Source organism: Alexandromys fortis, unplaced genomic scaffold (assembly GCF_014885135.2).
Source record: "Alexandromys fortis isolate MF-2015 unplaced genomic scaffold, M_Fortis_MF-2015_v1.1 scaffold_64, whole genome shotgun sequence".
NCBI classification, from domain to species: domain Eukaryota; kingdom Metazoa; phylum Chordata; class Mammalia; order Rodentia; family Cricetidae; genus Alexandromys; species Alexandromys fortis.
The window spans coordinates 3,435,600-3,460,947 of NW_026067976.1; the positions used below are offsets into that span (position 1 = coordinate 3,435,600).

Here is a 25,348-nt window from a genome sequence, read left to right on the forward strand (position 1 = left end):
GAAACCCTTCTCTGGTCTGTTAGTAGCACCCTTCCTCAGACTCACTCTCAAAGAGACCTGAACTGTGAGTTTGTCAGTGGATTACTGCTGCCGCCACAGTCTGGGGATTTCTCGTTTGGAACTAGGAACCTAAGGGCAGAGAATAACTCTGTAAAGATGTCTGGAATGACAACCAGCCCTTCTATGACTAGTTTTGACAAGATAAACAAAGAATACAAAAGGGAGAAAAACAAGCAAGGTCCTAGAGAGATAGCACCCTCCCCCCCACTTCTCTCTCATTAGCCATTTAGACATGCCAACAAATACCTTGGAAAGATAACAGACACACTAGCCTAAACCCAATGTTTAGAATACCCTGATACTGGATATGTAATGAGCTGTGCAAAAATAGTCCACAGGCATCACTAAAAATAATAGCAATTAAGCATTTACTATACGCTAAACACTGCAGAGATGCAAACACTTATTTTTCATAATGACCTCAAAAGGGCAGGTACTGTTATCAATTCTATTATACAGAGGAGAAAAGTGGGTCTCAACAAGATTAAGAAATCTGGGGAGATTGATCCATGACTCAAATGCTTGCATAGTTTAAAAACTGGAGCTGGGGTCCCCAACGCCTGTGTAAATGACAGGGCGGGTGTGGCAGCCTGCCTGTAATCCCAGAGCTTAAGAAGTGGAGATGGGATCTTTGGAGTAAGCAAGCTGGCTGCACTAGTCAAGTGTTTGGGCTCCAGGTTTAGGGAGAGACCCTATCTCAATATATATAGCAAAGACTGAGGAATCTACCCAGACTCAGCCTCTGCCTTTTAAGATATAACCTCACATGTGTACACGCATCTACATACCATATAAACATACACATAAAATAAAAGAACTCTTCCTATCACCACGTTAGTTTGGGTCCTTGATGACTCAGGAGCAGAATACCTGGTCCCTGCAGTTTCTTGTCCCTGGGTCAGTGAGTAACCTACCAATCTCAGGGTGGAGATCGAAGTGGAGACACCTTCAGTGTCAGGAACCCCTTCCTCAACAAGTACACACCACAGCCTGCTGTCACACCAGACTGCCTTTCTGAGGGCATTTGAGGTGCCTTGCTATGATTTCTAAACCGCTCACCTTTTAAATATAATCATATTGTATTTTTTTGGTGGTCATTGCAGCACCAGAACTGTTGTGAGGAGGGGCCTTCTAGAAGCTGCATGAGTTGTCTGTTGCTGGAAAATTCAGCCATGTTGTGGAAACATTCTCCCCTCCATCTGCTATGACCGAGAGACTGGGCTGAGAAACGGCAGAAAACACACTCGGCAACAAAACTCAGCCCGGGGCTTTACTGCTGCCGATCAATCTCTGCGCAGGCTCCACACCGGATTCCTGGGTATTATTTGTGTCTACAAAGGGGACGCAAACTAACCTGTGTCTGCTTTATCCCCTTGTGGCATTTCTTAACAGCAACACAGTGTTCTCCCTGTTGCTGGGAAGGATCAATAAATGGGTCTAGTCAGAATGGCTGGTAATGGGATCCGATTATAAGGATTAGTGCCTTTAATCTGCCCTGAGCTGCCAGGAAGCATGATGCTATAATATCCCTTTCTTCTTTAATATCCCAGACAGGATATTCTTGCTAACTGGACCATTTGTTATACTTGGAGGGTGGCTTTCACCATGGCAGCTTGTCAGCACCTTGAGGTGGGGCATCCAACGGTGTACTTTTACATGATCTGTTCTGGAAGTTTCTTAGGGTGTGTGTGCGGAGGGATTGGCTTGGTGCAAGAAAGGAGAATGGATACAGTAATTCAAATGTCCGCTTTGGCAACTAGTCTAAGGAGCCACAGCAGTCCAGACAAGAGGCTTTCAACTTCCTTTTTGTATTCCTCTTCATGAACAGTGGCAGGCACTAGTAGTCATTCCCCAAGCCTTTTGATTTTTTTCACATGTGCTGCAGGAGGGTATTTCTCAGTATCTTTCATAGTTAGAAGTGACCATGGACTAAGGCTCTTTCGTTGTGGCCCTCAGGAGCCTTCCCAGCTAGTCCTTGTTCTTCTGTTCACAGGATAGAGAGCATCCCAGGGAGACCTCAGGATTTCAACAGAATGAAGGCCCCAGCACCCCATGACCCTGAGTGATATAGTGAGGGCAGAGGCCTTCCAGCTGAACACTGAATTCTTAAGAGTCCTGATAATCGATTGTATCTGATCCATTATATACCGGGGGATAGTAGGATTTACTCTATGCTAGGATCCAGCCAACCCTAATTGCTACACTCCATTCATGTCCACACCACCAATTGTGCGTCATCAAACCCTTCAGAAGCATCCCTTGCTCTTAGATTAAAACCCTATAGTATGATCTATGAGCACTGGTGAGATCCAGCTCCTGTCTCCTTCTTCCTTCCTAGCCTCATGCACTTTCTTTATCTCTGCCACTGCCAACCGTATCTCACAGTGCAGCCAGAGTTCACTTCGTCAAACATGGCGTGCTCTTTCTGCCCCAGGCCATCTGTGCAGTATTCCCTCCATTGCTCTTTCGGAACTCTTACCACACAGAGAACGCTCCTAAGAACGGAGAGTGGGCTGGATCGCTTTTAAAGAAAAATCTCCATCATACTTACTGCTTGGTGTTTTTAATGCCGAAGGGCTGGGAAGAATGTGTGAGGCGCATTTTACAAGTTGAGAGCACATGTGTGAGAAAAATTCGCTAATGAGAAACTGCTAATGGCTCAAACATGCGAGGATGTCAAGCAGTCTAGGCAATGCGTGAGATGTTCTTTAAATAGACTTTTATACATCCTTTCAATCAGGCTCAGGATAGACAAATGTTAATGAGGGGGTGGAAAGGGAAGACGAGGGAACAGTGATAAAGGAACTGTGCTAAGGTGTCCATCACAGGGAAGAACTTTGAGCACATTCTCTCATTTTTCTCTATTTCCTGACATGTCAAAACTAGACTAAGGAAATCATGATGATCCCTATGTAGTGTGCTATATTATCATGTGTTTCCTAACCTCTCTTCTCCCCAGATGGGGAGCTTCATATGTCTAACCATCTGTGATTCCTTGGGTTAGGAGCTCTCTGATCTAACCTTGATTAGATGTTTAGGAAGACAATGACCATGAGTGATACAAATGAACTCAAAAGACAGTCCTTCCTCCAGCAGCCTTTAGGGAGTCACTACCCTGCCTTTTAGAAGGGCTTGCGTTATTGCCAGTCTAATGTATCGCCAGTCCCTGATGATGTTACTACGGCTCAGTGAAGTTTACCTAACAGAAGGGCACTGAGCCCCGATTAGAGACACAGTGGAGAGGATGAGGAGTGGGAGAGGGACAGAGGAGCCATCAAAGCAGCAGATGAAAGCAGTTCCCGAGCCATGTCACACTTCTCAGTGTTTCCAGAACACTGGCTAGAGACTCAATGAGGTTCAGGTCCCTATCCAACCAGTTCATTATAGCAAATTCGGGATTTCCCTCAACTACTTTGAACACATATATAACCCAACAACAGGCATAGATAATGACTGAGGCACAAAGAAAAGATTTAAGTTTTGATCAGGATTAATATACATGTTTTTGTGGGTAAAAACAAAACAAAAATCTGTAATGTTTCAGTGAGACCGGTTAGCCACTGAGCTCCAGGGATCAGTAGCCAAATGCAGAGCTTAAGGGTCAGAGATTCCACCTCAACAATTAAGGAGGAGAGCAGTGAAGATGTCAGTGTTTGGATGGCTTTCACACATACCTGTTCCTCCCTGCAACAAACCCCAACCCAAATCCAACCATAACCTCATAGTTAGGCGAAGGTCACCAAGTGAACTTCTGTATGAGGTCCAGGGGACCAGTTCTTAGTTGCCACACACAGTGAACCAAAACATTGTTTTCGTGTCCTAGGTTTCCCCACGTTCTTCCTGACTTGGCACCTGGATTTTGAGACATATTTCTATGATGTCTAATTCAGGGGTCATCAACCTTCCTAATACCTCGACTGTTTAATACAGTTTCCTGCATTGTGGTAACCCCAACCATAAAATTATTTTTGTTGCTATTTCATAACTGTAACTTTGCTACTGTTATGGATTTTAAATATCTGATCTGCAGATGATCTTGGGCAACCCTTGGGAAAAGGGTGTTTGACCCCCAAATGGACTGTAACCCACTGGTTGAAAACCACTGGTCTAATTTTCTGTTTTGTTGTCTTTTCCCCTGCTGGTCCCCCTTCTTACCGACGCCAATGCTAGGCAGAGGCTCTGTCCTCTCTCTGAGGCTGATGCTCACAGTGATCAGCAGTGCCTGTCTACACACCAGCCCGAGTGCTGGTGTGGAAGGGGTCCCTGCCAAGACTTCTCCCCCATCGTGTGGCACAGACACGAAAGGTCTTGGGTCTAGGATTCCAACTTGATTTCTATATACATTGCAACCAAGGTATATGCATTTTTAACAACAGGGTCTTACCAAATAGTTCCAGTGGGCAACTGGGGAGAAAGGCAAGAGTCTGTCTAGTTTGGGGGCCTCTGGAGTGTCCCTGATCAACTCATAATGAGAAGTCTTTAAGCTGACCCTGGGGTTTTTGTTTAGGAACGCTGGACTTTCCAGCATAGCATCGTTCAGAATGCTCCCCTGTAACTCTCTCCCTCTCAACTTACAGTTTTAAATTGGCTCACACAGCAGTAAGTTTCCATATTGCTTTTCCATATAATCTCATGTTCGTTCAATCCTCCCCTCTTCCTCTGCCTCCACAATCCCTGCTTAAGCTCTCTGCCCCTCGCTTTACATCGTCTATGCTCTGTTATGCCATCTACTTTAAGATATTGCTCACTCCAATGCCCCCTCCCTAACGTCTTTACTTCTACAGGTACTCCAGGTACCAGATCTAAAGACCCATGCATGAGAGAGAACATATGGTGTGTATCTATTTGAGTATGGGTTATCTTGCTCCATATAATCTTTCTAGCTCCACTCATTTGCCTGAAAATTTCCTATTTTCCTTTTTCTTTATAGCTGCATAAAATTCTATTGTGTCTATGCGCCATATTTTTGTTATCCATTGGCACATGAGTATCCAGCCTTGTTTCATTTTCTCGCTATTTGAAGAAAATGGCAATGAAATGCTTGAGCAAATATCTCTGTAGTAAGACTTTGAATCCTTTGGGAATATGCCCAGGAGTGGTTTAGCTAGGTCAAGTAGTAGTAGATCTACTTCTAGTACCTTTTGAGGAAATTCCATACTGATTTTTACAGTGACTATACAAATTTAAGATCCAAAAAAAAAAAAAAAAATGACCAACGGTTCCTCTTTCCCCATGTCTTTGCTAGCATTTGTTATCATTACTTTCTTGATGGTAGCCATTCTGACTGGAAGAAGTCGAAATCCCAAAGTAGTTTTAATTTGACGGTTAATGATGTCCAAGGTGTTTATTAGACATCTGTGTTTGTTTTGAGAACTCTGTTCAGAACTATGGTCCACTTTTTGATTGAGTTTGTTTCCTTACTGTTTCATTTTATGTGCTCTTTGAATAATCTGGGATTAACTCTCTAAGGGAGACAGAGCTGGCCAGGATTTTCTCCCATTTGGTGGGCTGCCTCTTCACTTGACTGAAGGTCTGCTTTGCTGTCCCGAAGCTTTTTAGTGTCATGAGATCCATTTCTCAGTTGTTGGTCTTATCTCCTCTTTGGTGGTACTGGAAAAATCCTTTTATAAGCTGAAGCATACCCCCCATTTTCTCCTCTAGCAGTTTCAGGGTATCAGGTCTTACATTGAGGTCCTTGATCTTTTTGGAGTTGAGGTTTGTGCAGTGGGTTAGAAAAGGATTTAGTTTCATTCTTCTCTATGTTGCTAGCCTGTTTTCCTGGCACCATTTGTTGAAAATGCTGACTTTTCTCCACTGTGTACTTTTGAGCCTTGTCAATAACCAAATGTCTGTAGGAGTGTGGGCTTACACCTGGGTCTGCACTTATATTCCATTGTTAAGTTCACCTCTTTTTGTTTTAGTACTATGGCTCTGCAGTATTACTTGAAATCAGGCATTTCTTACCTATTTCGTTTTTGTTACCATATTTCTTATAATATTCTTTATTGTTCAGTAGTTGAGTATGTTTTTTAACTATCCTTGGTCTTTATGCTTTTAAATAGATTTTAAGATTTCTTTTTGGTTATTTCTGTGAAGAGTGGTCCTGGAATTCTGGTTGGGATTGCATTGAATTTGTAGATTGCTTTTGGCAGGATGGCTGTTTTCACATTCATCCTTCCAATATGAGCATAGGCAATCCTTTGCTTTCCTGGTGTCTTTCACAATCCCTTCCTCCCTCCCTTTCTCCCTTCTTTTCTCCTTCCCTCCCTCCTTTCTTCCCTCCCTCCCTTCTTCCCTCCCTCTTTCCTTTCCTCCCTCCTTCCTTTCCTTACTTCATTCCTTTCTTCTTCCTTTTCTTTCTTTGTGTGTGTATGTTATATGAGCACATGTGCGAGGGTGCACATACTTAGTGCATGCATGCAAAGGCCAGAGGAGGGCATAGAGCATCTTCTATTGATCTCCACTTCAGTTTTTGAGAGCCTCTGACCCAGTGAGCCTGAAGCTTCTCATTTTGGATAGGTGTGCTGGGATCCACATGTCTCCATCCCTCGATGCTGGGGCATGTGCAGTCATGCCTGGCTTTTACATGGTGCTGGGGATTCAAACTCACACCCTCTTGTTTGCACAAGTGTCCTAACCCACTGAACCATTTTCCCAACTCAGAAGCAGCATGACTTTTTATTTTCCTTTGTCTGGGCTCCCTGGTTAGTCTTCCAAGGTCACCCATGGTCCATCTGCCACCCACCTTATAAAGATTTAAGCCCTACACATTCCGATTTAAGCTCCTGTTATTCCCTGGACAACACCAGGCTTTTCGTCTTCCAGGAAAATTTCCATATGCTTTTTCTTTTTCTACCTGGAACACCCTTGCCCCAATTCTTACATGCGCACATTCTGTTCATATGGAAAATTAAGAATAGAAACCAAAACAAAACAAAGGAGCCCAGGGTATGGCACACAGCTACAATCCTAGCACTTAGAAAATTGTGTTAGAAAAGTCATGGATTTGAAGCTGCTCAGTGAATAAGGCAACCTCACTCTATAACAGGACTGTCTTTTTTGTTTTTAAATTTATTTATTTATTTATTAAAGATTTCTGTCTCTTCCCTGCCACCGCCACCCATATCCCTCCCCCTCCCCCAACCAACTTCCCCCTCTCTCATCAGCACAAAGAGCAGACCAGGTTCCCTGCCCTGTGGGGAGTCCAAGGACCTCCTACCTCTTTCCAGGTCTAGCAAGGTGAACATTGGCTTTGTGGGAGCCTAGGCTGTTTGGATGTTCACCTAACAGGCCTGTCTTAACAAATAAAACAAACACCACCGCAACGGGCACATAAGCAAACCGATGTTGAGTAGCTAGATTTAATCATCCCATGCCATATCACACTGTACCCCATAAATGTACACAACTATGATTTGTCTAATTAAAACCCAATGCCTCTTTTAGTCTACCAGGTTCAGGCAGAATGAACCTTTTCTTTCTAATTTTATGATGCGCCCGCTCTTTCTAAATGAGATTTGCATTTCAGCTGACAGGAGAGTTTGTGTTTCATTGGCCTGTGTATTCCCCAGCCTCTCCCAAAGCTCCGCCAGCATCAGAACATACCGACGCGCAGATGGATCGCTCACCTGCCACTTGGCAGTTAATGGTCACATTCACGCCTCGCACTGTCCTGATGGTGCCTCCGACATCCACCGTGACTGCAGGCTTCTCTGTGTTGAGCACGGTCATTCGGGATGTTTTCACGAGTGGCTTTCCTGGAGACAAGAAAGAAAGAGAGCTGTCACTAACAGTGTTGTGGGCTGGGGTACTGAAACACAGGGAGGCCAACAGAGAACACATGTTTATGTTCTTCTAGGGAACACCCCATACCGCATGCTTTGCCTGGGGGGAAAAACCTGTCATCTGTTCACTTATGCGCCTACCATAGACTTAACAGGAAAAAACAAACAAATAGACCAAAAAATAAAAATAAAAATAAAAAAACAAGGTTGAAGAGATAAACATGGTGTCCAAGTGAGGATAACATACACTTTCAATCAATATAAAATATAAAAGATAGATTTTAAGGGCTTAATTTGTACTTTGGGACAGTTCTGTAACTCACACACAGTTGTAAGATGTAACACAGAGCAATCCCTTGTGTAACTTGTATCCGTACAACTTGTAGTTCCATAATGCAGTCACTCAACTACCGCACACTTTCACGGTCACAAGGTGGATATTCACAAGGGTAGGTCACAGAACGTCTGCCCCTTTCAGCATCCCTCATGAAGTCGATAATCTCCCCTAGATTCTTCGGCCACCATTCCTATGGCTTTTGTTCCCTTGTTTTCAGCATCTGATGTGTCACGTAAATGGAATCACACAGTTGGTCACCTTTGGTGTTTGACTCCCTGCCAGCTCTCTGAGCTCTCCAGAGATTTTTCTAGCTCTTATATCAAATTATGGTTCCATTTATAAATAGTGTGGTACTTTTTATCACAGAGTAATATTCTATGACACGGGGAAACCACAGTTTGTGTTTTTCTGTTCAGCTGCTGTAGAATATCTGGGTGGTTTCCAGATCTTGATACAGCTGTTATAAACACTCCGGTGCAGGTAGCTGTGGGGACATCTGTCTTCATTTCTCTGACATCAATGCGTAGGAACGCAGCTGAAATGCCATATGGCAGTCCCCCCTCCCTCTCTCCTCAATACTTTTTATTTCTTTCATCTGATAGTTGCACAGTGGCATCATGGTGTGGTTTAAGTTGCATTTCCTTCATGGCTGATGCCGTGAGCTCTCTCTTGTGTGCGTATTTACCACATGCATATTGTGTGGAGAGATATCGATTCATGTAATTTCAGAATTTAGAAATTATTAGTCGGAAGTTTATTAAGTAGTAGCATTAAAACAGGAGAAGCTAATAGAGCGGCAGGTCTGAATTTCTTTCCAGCCACTGGGAGTCAGCACTCAATCAAAAGCATCATGCTGGATCAGCTTGGTCCTCACATTCAGTGCCTCTTTACCAGGAGAAGCAGGGGCAGGAGTCCTTTCAACTAATTCTTGCTTTTCCTCTTTGTCTTTATAAAGAAACAGATTGCCAGCAGAGCGTCCCTTTGGGGGAATGTTTGAAAGGTGACTCTGAGTAAATGGCATCTTAACTGTCTTTGTGTGACTTAGTTTTGTTGCATTATAGAAAGCAGCAAAATGGCTGGGTGGTGGTGGCACACACCTTTAATCCCAGCATTTGTAAGGCAGAGGCAGGTGGATCTCTGTGAGTTTGAGGCCAGCCTGGTCTACAGAGTTAGTTCTAGGACAGGATTATTACACAGAGAAACCCTGTTTTGAACTCCCCCCACCCCTTGCAAAAGAGGAGCAGAATGTGCAGACTTCATCACATACAGTAACACTGTACAGCCACACCTAGCCCCTGCCTTCCTGTTTGGTGTATAGATTCCTTCTGGGTGCCTCACGTCTTTCCTGGGGTTTGGGCCCTGTGCTAAGGCATGGCATAGGCCCACACATGCTCCACAGCAGCTTCCTCATCCACATGGAGTTTTCAGTTATGTCTAGGAATGAAGGCTTTGCCTAGATTTGTGTTTCTTCTCCCATCATATGCTGTCCCTGCCCTTTGGTTCAGATTCATACAGTTGTCATCTCCAAGTCAGATCCTTGTCAACTGGAAAGAAGATAACCTGTCTGGAGACTTGACGTTTCTTTCAGTCCCCCAGGTGGCATCTATTTCCGCTTGTTGCTTCATGAAAGGGTCAACTGGGGTGTCACATAGCCATCACCCACAGTAATATATCCCAACTCACCAGAGGCCAACTCTCTCTATTTCCCTTTCCCCCACCTTTTTCTAGAGCAGGGGTTCTCAACCTTCCTAATGCTGTGAGCCTTTGATACAGTTCCTCATGCTATGGTGACCCCAACCATAAGATTATATTTGTTGCTGCTTTGTAGCTGTGATTTTGTTACTGTCATGACTCATGAGGTAAATAGGGCTTTGCCACAGGGACCTCGATCCACAGGCTGAGAACCAATGTTCCAGAAGCATGGCTGCTTTTTTTATGCCTGTTGTTTCAAAAAGTTCCCCAGCCCTACTGATTTTATGGCAAAATTGTGAAGGCATTCACACTTTCAGCGGCTGCTTGGCACACCCCTTCTCCAGGTAAATCTTGCTGGTGGAAGTGGGAAATGGAGACTTAAAAGGGCACAATCTGGGCTGCAGGGAACTTAGAATCAAGCAGAGAAACAATAACTATAACACAAGGGGACTACAGCAAGCCCCCTTCCAGGAGTTCGGATAAAAGAAGGGCAGAAAATTGAGCTGATATAAACATTATTACCATGAAGAGGGGCAGACAACTGAGTTGATCTAAACCTTGTTTACCATGAAGGAAAGGAGTCTGAGAGAGGCAGGTATCTAAGGGACACCCTGTGACCAGGAGGAACAAGTCACTTCTCTGAAGCGCACTGGATCCCACAGCTGAGATCACACGATTTCTGCTGTGGTTGAACTCTCCTCTGCAGCAAGAGGGAGAGGCACCAGTTGGAAGCCTCAGTCCCAATCGCTACGTTCTATTTGAAGATTTTGTAATCGGATTATTTATTTTGTCTTTGATTCTTTACCTTTTTAAACATTAAAAAATTCTGCAATGCATATTGTAGAGCTAAATTCTCATCCCCAAGATGGGCTTATTAGCAGGTTTTCTGGCAGCAAGCACCAGCAGGCACCAGGGCCTCCTGACACTTTGGATTTGCAGCAAAGCTACCAACAGGGGCTGGTCACCTGGGACCAGGATGACTCTGATCGCCTTCTTCAATGCCTCATCTGCATATTTCTGGGGATAGGCCACCCAGGTTTTAGAGATGAACAGTCAAAGAGCATAAGCTGGGGCCCATGACTGACATCTTCACGTGGACCTGGGTGTCCTTGCCCAGAAGCAGAGCTGACTCCAGTAACTTGTACTTCATTGAGGGTGGCCGATCCTCTCCTGGGAGTGCCCATGCACCATGGTGAGGCGGTCTTCCCATTTCAGTGTGCATATCTGTGACTGTCTTCTTGCATCTAAAAACCTGTAGCCACTATGTATCTTACTACTGAATCTTAAGAGGTCTTTATACTTCAGCTGTGGTCTTTCCTCAACAAGTGTTCTGTAAATTCTCACCCAGTCGGTACCTTTCCTTTTCACCTTAGCAGGCCCTTCCACAGACCTAAGTGCTTTAACTTTGATAACATACAATTTATACTTTTTATGGGTTATGATTTTTTTATATCAAGTATAGGAACTACTTATATAGATCTAAATTCTGAATGGATACTTTCCTATGATTTTTTTTCTTATAAGTTTTATGATTTAAGTTTTATATTCAGTTTATTGACAATTATTTTTCTATTTTTTGTACTATTTTATTGTCCTCAAACTTTTTTTATATCAGGAAACCAATTTTTATTGATTTGGAACTTTGGAATTCCTGATTGATTTTTAAAATAACTTAATACCATTATTAAAAATTAAACTTTTGGGATTCCATTAAACATCAAAATAAAAAATGTGCTGAGTGAAAACAGCTACTTAGTGTCAGCCTATGGGATGTGAAAAGATCTTCACCAGCCCCACATCAGATAGAGACAGATCTCAAAGATATATAAGAACTCCAGAATCTAGCATCAAAATACCAAATAATCCATTTTAAAAATAGGGTATAGATCTAAACAGAGAATTCTCAACAGAAGAATCTCAAATGGCTGAGATCCCTTAGTCATCAGGGAAATGTAAATCAAAATGACCCTGAGGTACCAATTTATACCTGTTAGAATGGTTAAGATAAAAAACACCGAGGACAGCTTATGTTGGAGAGGATATGGAGTAAGGGGAACACTCCTCTACTGCTGGTGGAAATTGAAATATCAATTTCTCAGAAAATTGGAATCAATCTACCTCAAGACCCAGATACACCAATCTTGGGCATGTACCTAAAGGATGCTCAATTATACCACAAGGACACTTGCTTAACTATGTTCTAGTAGCATTATTCATGATAGGCAGAATCTGGAAACAACCTAAATGCCCCTCAGTCAAAGAATGGATAAAGAAAATGTGGTACATTTACATAATGGGGTATTATTATTCAGCTGCTAAAAATGACATCATGAAATTTGCAAGCAAATGGATGGAATTGAAAAAGAGTGAGACCCAGAAGACAAATATGTTATGTACTCACTTATAAATGGATATTAGGTATAAAGTAAAGAATAACCAGACTACAATCCATAGCCCCAGAGAGGCTAGGTAATAAGGAGCGTCCAAAGAGGGATTCATGGATTTCTCTGGGAAAGGGAAATAGAAGACATTTCCTGGGTAAACTGGGGACAGTGGGGAGGGAGGGTGGGATGTATGTGGTGGGGGGTAATGGGAACATGAGAGATCAGGTTGGGTGGGTTGTGGGTGGGATGAAGGGAGATAATAACGAAAGAGACATCTTGATTGGGGAGGAGGCATTTCACTGTTAGGGAGAAACCTGGTGCCAGGAAAATTCCCAGCCCAGGAATCCACAAGGATGACCTCAGCGAAGACTCCTAACAATACTGGAGAGGCTGACTAACCTGGACATCTCCTATCATCAAATTGGTGACTACCCTAATTGCCATCAGAGAGCCTTCATCCAATAATTGATGGTAGCAGATGGAGATATTCACAGCTAAAGCACTGGCCTGAGCTCTGGGAGTTCTGTTGAAGAGAGGGAGGAAAGATTGTACGAGCCGGGGGGGGGGGTCAAGGTCATGATGGGGGAACCCATAGAGATAGCTGACCTGAGCCCCTGGGAGCTCATGGACTATAGACCGATAGCTAGGGAGTCTGCAATGGACCAATCTAGGCTCTCTACATGTGTGTGACAGTTATGTAACTTGGTCTGTTTGTGGGACTCCTAGCAGTGGAAGCAGGACCTGCCCTGGGCACTTGAGCAGGTTTTGGGAACCTATTCCCAATGCTGGGTTTCCTTGCCCAGCCTTGATGCAGGGAGAGAAGCTTGGTCCTGCCTCAACTTGATGTGCCACGCTTTGTTGATGCCCATGGGAGATCAGCCTCTTTCTGAACGGAGATGGGAGAGGAGTGGATGTTGTGGGGGGGAATAAACGGGAGATAAGGAAGGAGGGGAAACTGATCATGACATAAACTTTAATTAAGAAAACAAAAAGAACACAGATATTTAAACAAATTCTAGTCAGTGTTATCCATCTGTGAGTTATTTTTGTATAGGGTATGACACTCAGATAAAATTCCCTTGTTTGTAGCCTCTGGCTAACCAGTTGTTCTGATATCCTTTATTGGTAGGCTATCTTTTCTACCTTGGATAGCTTCTGCATCATTGTCAAGATGAGTTGAGCATGTTTGTGCAGATCTGTCTCTGTTCACTGCATCTTTGCCCTGCCAATAGCAGACCGCCTCAATTACTGTAACTATATAATCACAGTCTGGCAAGCGGTGCTTCCTGCTTATTCTCCTTTGCTACTCTACTGCATCTTTTTATAGACCTTTCAAACCAACGCGTCCATACTTAGAAAGCCTTGTTAAGATTTTGATAGGAATTATATCAGTCATAAATATCAGTTATGGAAAAACCAATCTCTGTTTGTTTTTGTCTTCTAGTCTATGGAAGACCATATGTTCATTTATCTTTCCAGGTAGTTTAGAGATGTGTTACTGAATTTTTATTTAGTTATTTCTTTCCAGGGATGGCTAACACTATGTTTTAAGTTTCATTATTTATTTCTGGTATATGGAAATGTAGGTACATGTTGGTCCTAGGCCCTTTTTATAAGTTTTTAGGACATTGTTATGTAGACAATCATTCCCTCTGAAGAAAAGGACAAACTTTACTTTTCCTTTATCAATCTGTGTGGGGAGCCAAGGAAGTCCTGGGTGAATATGCAAAGAATGAATGAAGTCCTGAGCAAATGTGTGTTGGAACATGGCTATGGTCACGTCAAGGATTTCACTGTGTCAGAGCCATGAAGAAATGGCAAAGCTTCCCCTTATGATGAGGCTCAGGGAGAGCAAAGTTTCCTCTGGCCTGACTTTTTAATGTTGGCAGTGTATGGAAAACCTAGCAACTACATCTTCCTCCTCCCAGGTGACTGCTACCTGAGACTGCCCCCCTATAGAGACTTCCTAAGGAGAGACTAGCTTACCTTCCCCTGAGCTGTACATAAAAAAAAAAATCAGCAAGGCTCTGCGTTGCTGTGCACAGTTGGGGCTGTTTAACCAGAGTGAGCACAGCCTACCTGATCCTGGCTTTTCTGTGTATGTGTCTGTGTATCTGTCCCTTTTCATTCCCTCCCAGACCCAGTCTCACTGGATGAAGTAACTCTGTATGCCTCTTATTTGCTTTCTTACATTATACACTGGGTTTTTACATTATACACTGGATCTTCTAACATTGTACTTAGTAAGGATAGTGTCTTAGTTAGGGTTTTATTGCTGTGAAGAGATACCATGCACACAGAAACTCTTATAAAGGAAGGAAGCCATTTAATTGGGCCGGCTTATAGATACAGAGACTTAGTTCTTTATCATCATGACGGGAAGCATGACAATATGCGGTAGACATGGTACTCGAGAAGGAACTGAGAGTTCTACATCTTGATCCACAGGTAGAAGGAGACAATGTACCACACTGGATGTAGCTTGAGCATATGAGACCTCAAAGCCTGCCTCTACAGTTGATGGAGGTGGGTCTTGTAATAATAAAGAAACTGCCTCGGCCCTCATAGGACAGAAAATTAGGTAGGCGGAGTAGACAGAAGAGAATTCTGGGAGAAAGAAGCTTAGGAGGAGTCGCCATGATGCTCCCACTCCAGACAGACGCAGGTTAAGATCCTCTCTGGTAAGCCAGCTCATGGGCTACACAGAATATTAAAAATGGGTTAGAACAATATGTAAGAGCTAGCCAATAAGAAACTGGACCTAGCCAGGCCAGACAGTGTATAAAAGAATACAGTTTCCGTGTAATTATTTCTGGGTATAAACTAGCCATGCGGGCGGCCGGGTGCCGGGGACGCAGCCCTGCCGCTCCTATTTCAACATACAGTGACATACTTCCTCCAACAAGGCCACACCTCCAAACAGTGCCACTTGCTCTGGGGGGCAAACATTCAAACATGAGTCTATGAGGGGTGGCATTCCTGTTCAAACCACCACAGATAGTGAAAGCAAGTCTTAAAGTAATGAATGATTTTAAAAGTAGCCCAAGTATTTTGTATTCTGTTATAGGTACCTCATTTTATGCTGTCCATGATGGAAGACGAGGAAAGGCTCCTTAACCACCCTATGTTGGTATGCTGTACAGATCACAGCGTTTCTGTGATATTTGGTCAGACCTCAGCCATATTTTCTAAACATCAGTCTTGCTACCTCCTTCCTGTTACTTCTGCTAGAGAGGATAAGCTTTTAGGATATACAAATAAAATTTCTTTTTCACATACTCATTGGCATTTCCTTGTAGCTACCTTCTGCAGCTCCAAGTTTGGAGTTTAGGAAGCAAAAAGGAAGCCGAATAAATTTCCAACTGTGTGAGCTGAACTGTCCCTCAGTTGCCAAGGTCTCTAGCCAGTCTGGTCCCCCACCCCAACTTTTCACCTGTGTGCTCGCACACACAACGGTCAGGGTTTTTAACTGTACTTAGCAAGAGGGATCGGGAGCAGTGCAACCGCGTCTTCCCGGAAGTGGAGGGTCTCTGTAAGCTAGGGTTTAGCAGGCTTTTTATCATCTGGGGAGAAACACGCATCCAGCGCTGCAAGCACATGACCATAAAACACAATGCAAAGATTCATTTACTAAGCACCTTGGGGAAATAAGGGTCCACATGAGATCATTTCATAGGCCTAAAGCTTAATCTTTTGTAAGCCAAATGGATTTCATTTTGTTTTAACCATTTAGAGGCAGCACATTCTGGACTGGCATGCACTCCTCTGGTCTTTTGTTAACTGGGAAAAACCCCACCTTGTTTCAGAAATGCTCGTTTTTGAGCCTGACACCTGCTCTTCATGGTTTGCGTTCTCCTCCTCCTTCCTCAGGCACTGCCACACAGCGTCATATTTGAAGCTGTCCCTCTTTATTTTCCTCTCCTGTTTGACTTGCCCTCTGGGCAGGAGTAATTAAACTCACTGGAATTGTATTTAGGAGTGGAAACTTGGTGCAGGTGAGCATGCGTGTAGGCTCTCTATGTCTGCGGTGACTGGGCAGGGCTGGTCCCACCTACCTTCCATTTGAGATCATGTATGACCCGGTGTGAAAAGGAATGAAGAAGTACTATAATGATATGCTGACATAAAAATGGAGGCAAACATGGATTAATATTAATAAATATCAACTATGAGTCCAAATCTAGTCGAACTCTAATAAAACATCTCTGGAACTATCACTAAGTCCTATCCTCAGCTCAGGGCAACTGTATCTCCTCCGGGGTGGGGGTGGGGCTCCTTGACACCACTGCAATCTCACTCACTACAGTCTCTTCCTAAGAGTGGTTTCTCTGAGCCATCCATCAGATCATGTAGTTTGCCGTGTACCATTTCTAGCACTTCTTTGGTACAATCTAAGCAAAATATCTAGCTTCTTTTTGCAACAAACGGTCTTCTACATGGTTATGACCAACTGTCTGCTTCTCCTGCCTCATGGAGACCAAGCTTTCCACAAGTCACCATGCTCCAGTTTACTGTTTTCTGCCCAGCAGCTCTGCCCTGTCTGGCCCCGGTCTTTGATGCCTTTTACCTACAGACATCTACATGGACATATCCTTCTGGTCATTTAGGTCTCTTCACACATAACATCGCTTAGAGAGACTGTTTCCAGCTACCCCATCTAAAGTATGCACCCTGTTACCCCTTGACAGGCATTTTAGTCTCATCTATCTTGGCTCATATTTTCCATAAGACTATCAGAAATTGTATTCTCCATATCCTCTCTCCCAATCATGCCTCACTGTGAAATCTCCCTGCCAGCTACTTTTAGCACAAAGTAGGTCCTCAAAAATATATATGTCTTTGAGACTCAACCAGGAAAAAGTATCTTTTGAATACCTGGGGATGTGAGGTTCAGAAAAGGCTCCCAGACCCACAGAGCTGGCATGTCCTGGAGCTGAACTGGTCACCAGATCTTGGACCTAGAGTCCAGGGCTTGTTAGGGAGGGTCCCTAAACCCCAGTCTGTAGACTGGCTGCTGCAGAATCCCCAGGGCACTTGTTAAAAACATAATCTGTCCTGCGCCAATACAAGAGCTGCCTCGCTGTGTTATAAAAACCACCGTGCCAATGGGGAAATGAGACCCAGGACCAGAGCAGACCCACAATTACCAAGTTATTTTTCCTACAGGAATTTTAATAATAAAGGTGGTTTTTATAGCTGCAAGTGTATAGCTATAAAATTCAAATGTCACTGAATTAAATCCAGCCCTTAATTAATTATACTGAGGTTGTGCTGAAAAGTAATGGCCTTGTCCCCTATCAGTAGAGGTGCTGTTGTTAGCACAGACTACCACTTCTGTGCTCCCTTTGCCTTCATGAACCACTTTACACAGGGTGTAAAGTCACCCACGTACATATAATGCACAGAAGTTCATAATGAACAATTTTTCTTAATTAATAACCCTACTCACATTTATTGCAAAAATGCTTATATGTATATTTTTGAAATTTCCAATACTTCAAGGCTTTTTAAAATTTCATTTTTATTTATTTATTTTTATGAGACAAGGTCTTGCTATGTAGTCCTACATGTGGCCTGAGACTTGCTACATAAACCAGGCTGGCCTCAGACTTACCGGGCTCCTTCTGTCTCTGCCTCCAGGAGTGCTGGGATTATAGGTTTGCATCAGCACACCCAGATTTCCGTGTATTTTTGAGTCCTATTTTTAACTTGTTTAATCTGAACCCGACATGCAGCAGGTGTCTTGTACGAAGGGCAGCCCAAGGTGTAGCTGCCACTTGTCCGTTAGCATCCGTGGATACACCGCCTACCTAGAGATGGAGTGAGCTCTTGCCATGTCTTTAAGCAGAGATGCTCAGGGAGCCAGGAAGCTCAGCTCGCAGAGAGTGACCTCCTCTGGAGGCTTGGCAGGGAACAGGCTCAGAAGGGAAAGCTCGGAGATACATCCCTGTGCATGGCAGGCTCCTACTTCCTTTCCTCACACGTGACTCGGGGTAAAAATCAGACGTGACTAGGAAAAACTCACGAATATTTGAAAAAATATTTGAGAAAGTTCTGGCTCAGTGTAAACATGACTGACGTAGCAGCCAGAGGGCATGAGAAGGTGTGTTGAAATTTCCATGGCTGTGATAAGACACCACGAGCAAAAGCAACCGGACAGCAAAGGGCTGAATCTATATTACAACTCTCAGGTTATGCTCCATCAGTGAGCAGAGTCAGGGCAGGAACTCAAGCAAGGCAGGAACCCGAGGCAGGGACTGAAGCAGAAGCCATGGTGGAACTCTGCTTTCTGGCTTTTTTACTTCTCATGGCTTGCTCGGCCCTTCCTATACATCTCAGCACTACGTACCCTGGGAGGTGGCACCACCCACAGGGGTCTGCATCCTCTTACATCAGTCATTAATCAAGAAAATGCCCCACAAGGTGACCCACAAGCCAGTCTGGTGGGGGTATTTTTATTCATTCTTCTCAAATGGCTCTAGCTTGTGTTGACCCCAAATTAACCAGAACAGAAGGGTTGTTCTTTGAGTGAAGCCAAGAACAGTCAACATTGTTAAGTTCTCTCAGAGCTGTGTTGCTGCCTCCACTAGTAGAACCTTTGTTAGCAACCCCACGGTGCTTTCCCCTTTAGAAGTGAGGGCAGAGACTATGTTGATCAGACCAAAGCTCCTTCTTTATCCTGGACCCGTATCTGGGCCACTCTCCAATCTCTCCACAGAGAAGCACAGATACAGGAGAGAGTTCTAGATGATGGACCAGGAACAGAAGTGTCACTATGAAGCTCAAACTACATAAAGTCTTCTGGAAGTTTTTGTTTTAAACATTTACAAAGGGAAGAAATAAACTGTCATATTTTATACAACATATCATTTGTTTGCTTGTTTTTCAAAGCAGGTAGCAGTGTTAATTAGTATTTTGCTAAGTCACCAAATGAATGAATGAATCTGTTGAGCCTTACTTCAGTTATTTGGCATGGGTCACAGATTTAATTGGAAAGTGATTCTCCTCATCCTTAGCCATCAAAAATGAGTTAGCAAAACGAATGTGTTTAGGTTATCATGGTCCAGCTAGAGACAATGTACATGTAAGTAAGCATACATCCCTGTCAATCTTAAGACTAGAGACCTGTCACAGTCAGACATTATACACACAGAGAGAGTCTAAATTGGAGGTCTCCACTGGGTCCTTCCCCCAGGAGCTCAGGGAATTTCTCTGAAGAGGGGAGGAAAGACTGAAGAGGGGACTGCAGGAGTCATAGGTGATGGAGGACACCAGGAGAACATGGCTCACTGAATCAACTAAGCAGAGCTCACATGGGCTCACAGAGACTGAAGTGGCAAGCATGAGCCCTGCATAGACCCATACCAGGTTTTCTGGGTGTACGTTGTGACTATGAACTTGGTGTTTTTGTGGGACTCCTAACCGGGAGTGGGCACAACTTTGATTCTTTTGCCTGCTCTTGGGACTCTGCCTTGTCCAACCTCAAAATAAGGGCTTTTGCCTTGTCTTATTTTATCTTATTTTGTCCTTTTTGACTGTCTTTTCCGTCTGGGGGAAAGGAGAGGAGTGGAGGGGAGCAGTTGGGATGTACTGTATGAGAGAAGAACCTTGGGGGAAAAGAACTAGAGACTAGTCAGGGATGACAGGGGCAATGAAGCCATGAAGGAAAGAAGAATTCTAGGAGGCAAGCTTGGAATCACCCAAGGTCTAGCAAGGGCACATCAAGGACAAAGGTGCTTAGAAATTGTGGAGCTAAGTTTAGTGGTTGACAGGATACTGGTCAGACTTGGATTTTTGGGTCATGTTAATAAGAACCGAACAGCAAAGATGAATGATGACTCAGCGGCACAGGGATGAGAACAGCTTACGAGGGGGCATCTAGGCTCTAACACTGCAGTTACCTGGCCTTAGCACAGCTCTAGACATTTCTCTGTGCCTCTGCACAGAGAATAGGTAAGAAAGAGGCCTTAGCCAATGCCTTTGCACAGCATAAAGTCACAACAGTGGTACCTAGAGTCAGCAGTGTCTCTGCTTCCACACAGCGAGGTGCACTGGGAGTGCTTGGTACAATAAAACATATGGCAGGGGGGGCGAGGGTTAACAGGACAAAGGATAAAGAGGAGGAAAAGGTAAAGAAGATGGCAGTGATGGTGGTAATGGTGATGGTGGTGGTGGTGGTGATTGTGATGGTGGTGGTGGTGGTGGTGATGGTGGTAATGGTGGTGGTGGTGATGGTGGTGATGGTGGTGGTGGTGGTGGTGGTGATGGTGGTGATGGTGGTAATGGTGATGGTGGTGATGGTGGTGATGGTGNGCGCTTATGTGTGTCTTTTGGTGGTGGTGGTGGTAGTGGTGATGGTGGTGATGGTGGTGGTGGTGGTGGTGGTGATGGTGGTGATGGTGGTAATGGTGATGGTGGTGATGGTGGTGATGGTGGTAATGGTGATGGTGGTAATGGTGATGGTGGTGGTGGTGGTGGTGGTGGTGGTGGTGGAAGTAGCAGTAGCAGGAGCAATAGCAGTATTATAAGAAGAAAGACAAATCTGTTATTGAAAAGATAAAACTGCTTTGATTTTGAAGACTTATAAGAGTTCCAATATATTAGAAAAACAAATATTTAAATATTATGGATTGTCCCTAAACTTCAGCCAGTTCTGAGGAACTATAAAGAGCTTTCTGCAGGAGGTCTTGTTAGAGATACCTCAAAAGTCCCCAGCTCCAGATTTGAAACCACCTAGGCTGAGCAGATCCTCTTTTCCATGAGACTGCTCCAGAAGATACAAGGTCCATGGCAGATCTAAATATCAGCACAAAGAAAGGTGAAGACACTAGTACCTACTAATTGATGCATGAGCCTGCAATAAAATTGAAGTCTAAAGCAATGAAATAATGTAAATTTCATACAGTTCAAAATATCTAAAATTAAGCAAATTATATTCAATCCAAATTTAATCAACAGACAATGCCTGATAGTGAGTGTATCAAAGCATTGTCTCAAGAAATGCCAGACTCAGCCTACCCTGCAATTGCCACAAGTCTATTAGAAGTGTCACCGGAGTTACACCTGAAAAAAGAAAACCTTAAAAGGGGAAGTTTCAGTTACAGTATTTAAGGCTCTTAGCTTAGGTTAAAAGGATGAAGATCAGCTGGAACCTTGGCGAATATCAACACCATTCTTGGCTGATATTTGCTGTAATGGACACTGTCTATCAATGTCTACTTTCTACTTCTTGTTAGATCTCACCTCCTGGTAATTTAATATGAATTGTCCTGTCACAGATAATATGAGTGCTTTTCCCCCCTCAGTCTGATTTCCCTTATAAAAACCTCCCACATTTTGTTGTTCTAGAATGAACCCTCTGCTGTTCTGCTGTCTGTGAAGTTCTCCTTCAACTTCCCCTTCCTTCCCTTGAACTTGAGCTCCAGTTGAGACCAGGTTTAGCATGCTCTAGGGACTGTTTCATTTCATTTGTTATTTTCTAAGACTTTACGGCAAAGGCTGCATACTCCTTCCTTCTCTTCCACAATGGAAAAGCTGAGTCGACTTCCTTGTGAGATCTGCAGGTAAGGAAGGAACCGCAGAGACGGTAATTGTGGGTGGGATTGGCTGTCCTTTGTTCTCATGAAAGAGTCACAGAACTCTCAGGTCTAAAAGAGCCAAGAGTACATCTATTTAAAGATCCTCTGTTTACAATTAAGCCATGGGCTTATAGTTCTGAATCTGCTTCTAAATTTGGCAACGAGGCAAGTACATCTCCCAAAGTGTCTCATTATGATAGCAACCTCCCTTCTTTAGTGATATTAAAAAGCAAATCTTTCTCTTCTATCCAAACCACCACATGACTTCTACTGCTATTATTTAGCTGAATAAATTAGATTCGATTTTATAGAACACTGTCTCCGGGAAATAAGATACGTATACGTATATGAGCAGAAGTACGGAAAATGGACCACTTAACCAGAAGCTAGATCAGAGCACAAACTTATTTAGTCCAGGAGGAATTTTTAAAAATTTGAATTGGTTTAACTAAAAATAGAAATATTTTAAAAAGTGCGATGTTTAAAAATATTTTTGGATTGGCTTCTTTGGAAAAATCAGGTCTAGCAACATTGACTTGTACTTTGTTCTTTGGCAGCTGTGTTATGGGAACGAGCTGTGTCCTCAGACACTGTACAGCAGGCCAAACAATGACTTTGCAAAGAGGTCTTAATCGCTGGAAACCATGATACCGTAGCAGAAGGAAATTAAGGTTGCTAACCTGCTGAACTTAAAACAGAGAGATGATCCTGGGTTTCATGGGTGGGCCCCAGTTGAAACACAGGAACTCTCAGAACCAGAAGAAGGGACAGAAGAATGTGTAGGTGATGAATGTGAAGACTAAATATACCATTGTTGGCCTTGAAGGGGTTGAGAGCCAAAGAACACAATGACCACAAGAGCCCAGAAATGACATTTTTTTTTTTTGGTTTGTTTTATTTTTGTTTTTAAGAGGGGGTTTCTATGTGTAACCCTTGCTGTCCTGGAACTTGCTTTGTAGACTAGGCTGGCCTGGAACTTAGAGATCTGTCTGCCTCTGCCTCCTGAGTGCTGGGATTAAAGGTGTGTGTGTGCAATACCACCACCTGGCTGACATTTAGTTTATAATTAAAAAATTGGTTCCATAGTCATCTGTCACATGGAACAAAATTCTTCCATCCATTTGAATGAGAAAGAAAGGATTTTCCCCTAGAGCCTTCAGGGAAGAAGGGAGCCTGTCTCCATCTAGATTTCAGCAATCATCTGTCTTTCCACACAGAACTGTAAGAACTATGATAATATCTGTGTTGTTTCAGGCCCTGAAATATATGGAACTCGTAGCAGTAGCAGTAAGAATGAATGTGCACACCATATATGCAATGTACATCTCTAAAATTGTCCCTGCAACCAAGAAGGCACAGAGATGAACAATGAACAACAAAAAGGTGTTTGGCTGGGTGAGGATGAGAAGGTGGGAAGACGTGTAGTGTAAGTCGTTGCAACTGTGTTTTACAGTAATTAAAAAAAGAAAAGATACTCCACCACCAGCCATGAGGACTGTTGTAATAAAAGCGGCAGACAAGAACAAGGAGTGAGAGTGTGGAGAAACTCGGCCTCTCTATGTAGACTGCTGATGGCGATGCAAAGTAATACCAGTGTTTGGAGCAAAGTTGGCAGTTCTGTCAAAAGGTAAACATAAACGCTTCGCACAATGGAAAATTTATACTTTGAGAAATGTATTAACAAAGAGATAAAACTTAAAGCCACCTGTGGACTGGCACATGAATCTTTATAGCATTGGTATTCATGACATCCCAAAGTGGAAAGAAACCACACAAATTTCTACAATCTGAGGAAGAGACAAATGAAAGGTAACCTGTTCACACAGCGAACTATTATCTTACCCCGAGGAATAGTAGTTCTTACAGGGACCATTTATCTTTAAAAGGACAGCTTCATATATGCTACAAGAGGATGGTATTAAAGGCACCATTATTATTATGCCCAAAGATAGAGATCATTGGCGAAGGACAAAAGTACTGTATGACTGCATTTATGTAAACTGTTCCAGATAGACAGGTTTGCAGAAGAAAAACGCATTGGAGTTTGCCTGGGAGACTGGGGGTGATGGCTAAAGGGTGTGGAGTTGAGTTGGGGAGGAACAAAAATGTTATCGAAAGTTGAATGTGAAGACAGATGCACAACTCTGAATATACTAAGTGCCACGGACTTGTGTGCGTTAGCGGAGCGGCCTGGTATGTGGACCATACCTCAAGAAAACTATTAAAGGTTAATATTCTGGAGGATGCCTATCAGGAGAAGAAGGAGAGAGAGCATGAGCAAGGAACTCAGGACTGCGAGGGGTGCACCCACACACTGAGACAATGAGGATGTTCTATTGGGAACTCACCAAGGCCAGCTGGCCTGGATCTGAAAAAGCCTGGGATAAAACCGGACTCGCTGAACATAGTGGACAATGAGGACTACTGAGAACTCAAGAACAATGGCAATGGGTTCTTTGATCCTACTGCATGTATTGGCTTTGTGGGAGCCTAAGCAGTTTGCTTACCTTACTAGACCTGGATGGAGGTGGGTGGTCCTTGGACTTCCCACAGGGCAGGGAACCCTGATTGCTCTTTGGGCTGACGAGGAAGAGGGACTTGATTGGGGGAGGGGGAGGGAAATGGGAGGCGGTGGCGGGGAGGAGGCAGAAATCTTTAATAAATAAATAAAAAAGAAAACTATTAAAATGGAAAGAAACCCTTCTTTGTGGGGATAGTTACACAAAGGTAGATTTGCTGAATATCTGAATTGTGCATGCATAGTGGATGGATTCTGTGATACATAAATATTTCAGAAAACTGAAAAACTTTGTGGTCATTCAGGGTCACACTGGCTACTACTTATCCTGAGCAAGTACGAGAAGGAATGGATTTTTTTTTAACCCTTGAAATTCTGTTTATTTGGTGTGCTTTAATATAAATGCTGCAGGGTAGTGAGCATCAGAGAACATGATTCCAAACAAGTCCAAGCTTTCTTGATTCCATTATTATTCATCTTAGATATTTCTTTTTGCCCATGCCAGGATATCATGATCCTCATGTTCTGGCTGTTATCTCTTCTAATTAATCAACTGAACTTGACCCCTAAGGAGAACAGACAGCTAAGGTTTCTGCCATTTCTTTTGCATGTTCCACACAGAGTTCTAGACAAAGGACACATAGTACGTATTGGTGTGGGAGGTCCTTCTGTATGTGTGTTGCTTTTATTGGTTAATAAATAGAAACTGCTTTGGGCCTACAGCAGGGCAGAATAGAGCTAGGCGGGGAAAAGAAAACTAAACTGAATTCTGGGAGAAAGAAGGCAGAGTCAGTGAGACGCTATGGAGCCACCAGAGGGGAAAGATGCAAGCTGCTGCCTGGAACTTGGTCAGTAGGCCATGAGTCTCATGGTAAAATATAAAATAATAGAAATGGGTTAACCAAAGATATAAGAGCTAGCTAGCAATATGCTTAAGTGATTGGCCAAGCAGTGATTTAATTAATATAGTTTCTGTATGATTATTTTGGGGCTGA

At 43.4% G+C, this 25,348-nt stretch overlaps 1 protein-coding gene across 1 annotated transcript in view; it reads right to left on the reverse strand.

Moving 5' to 3' along the window:
* The window catches only part of Adamtsl1 (ADAMTS like 1), a 919,831-nt gene that overhangs the window by 54,546 nt on the left and 839,937 nt on the right, over positions 1 to 25,348 (reverse strand). Inside the window, exon 22 of the mRNA XM_050157409.1 lies at positions 7,689 to 7,817. Within this exon, the coding sequence (XP_050013366.1) occupies positions 7,689 to 7,817 (129 nt within the window). The remainder of the gene's footprint in view (positions 1 to 7,688; positions 7,818 to 25,348) is intronic.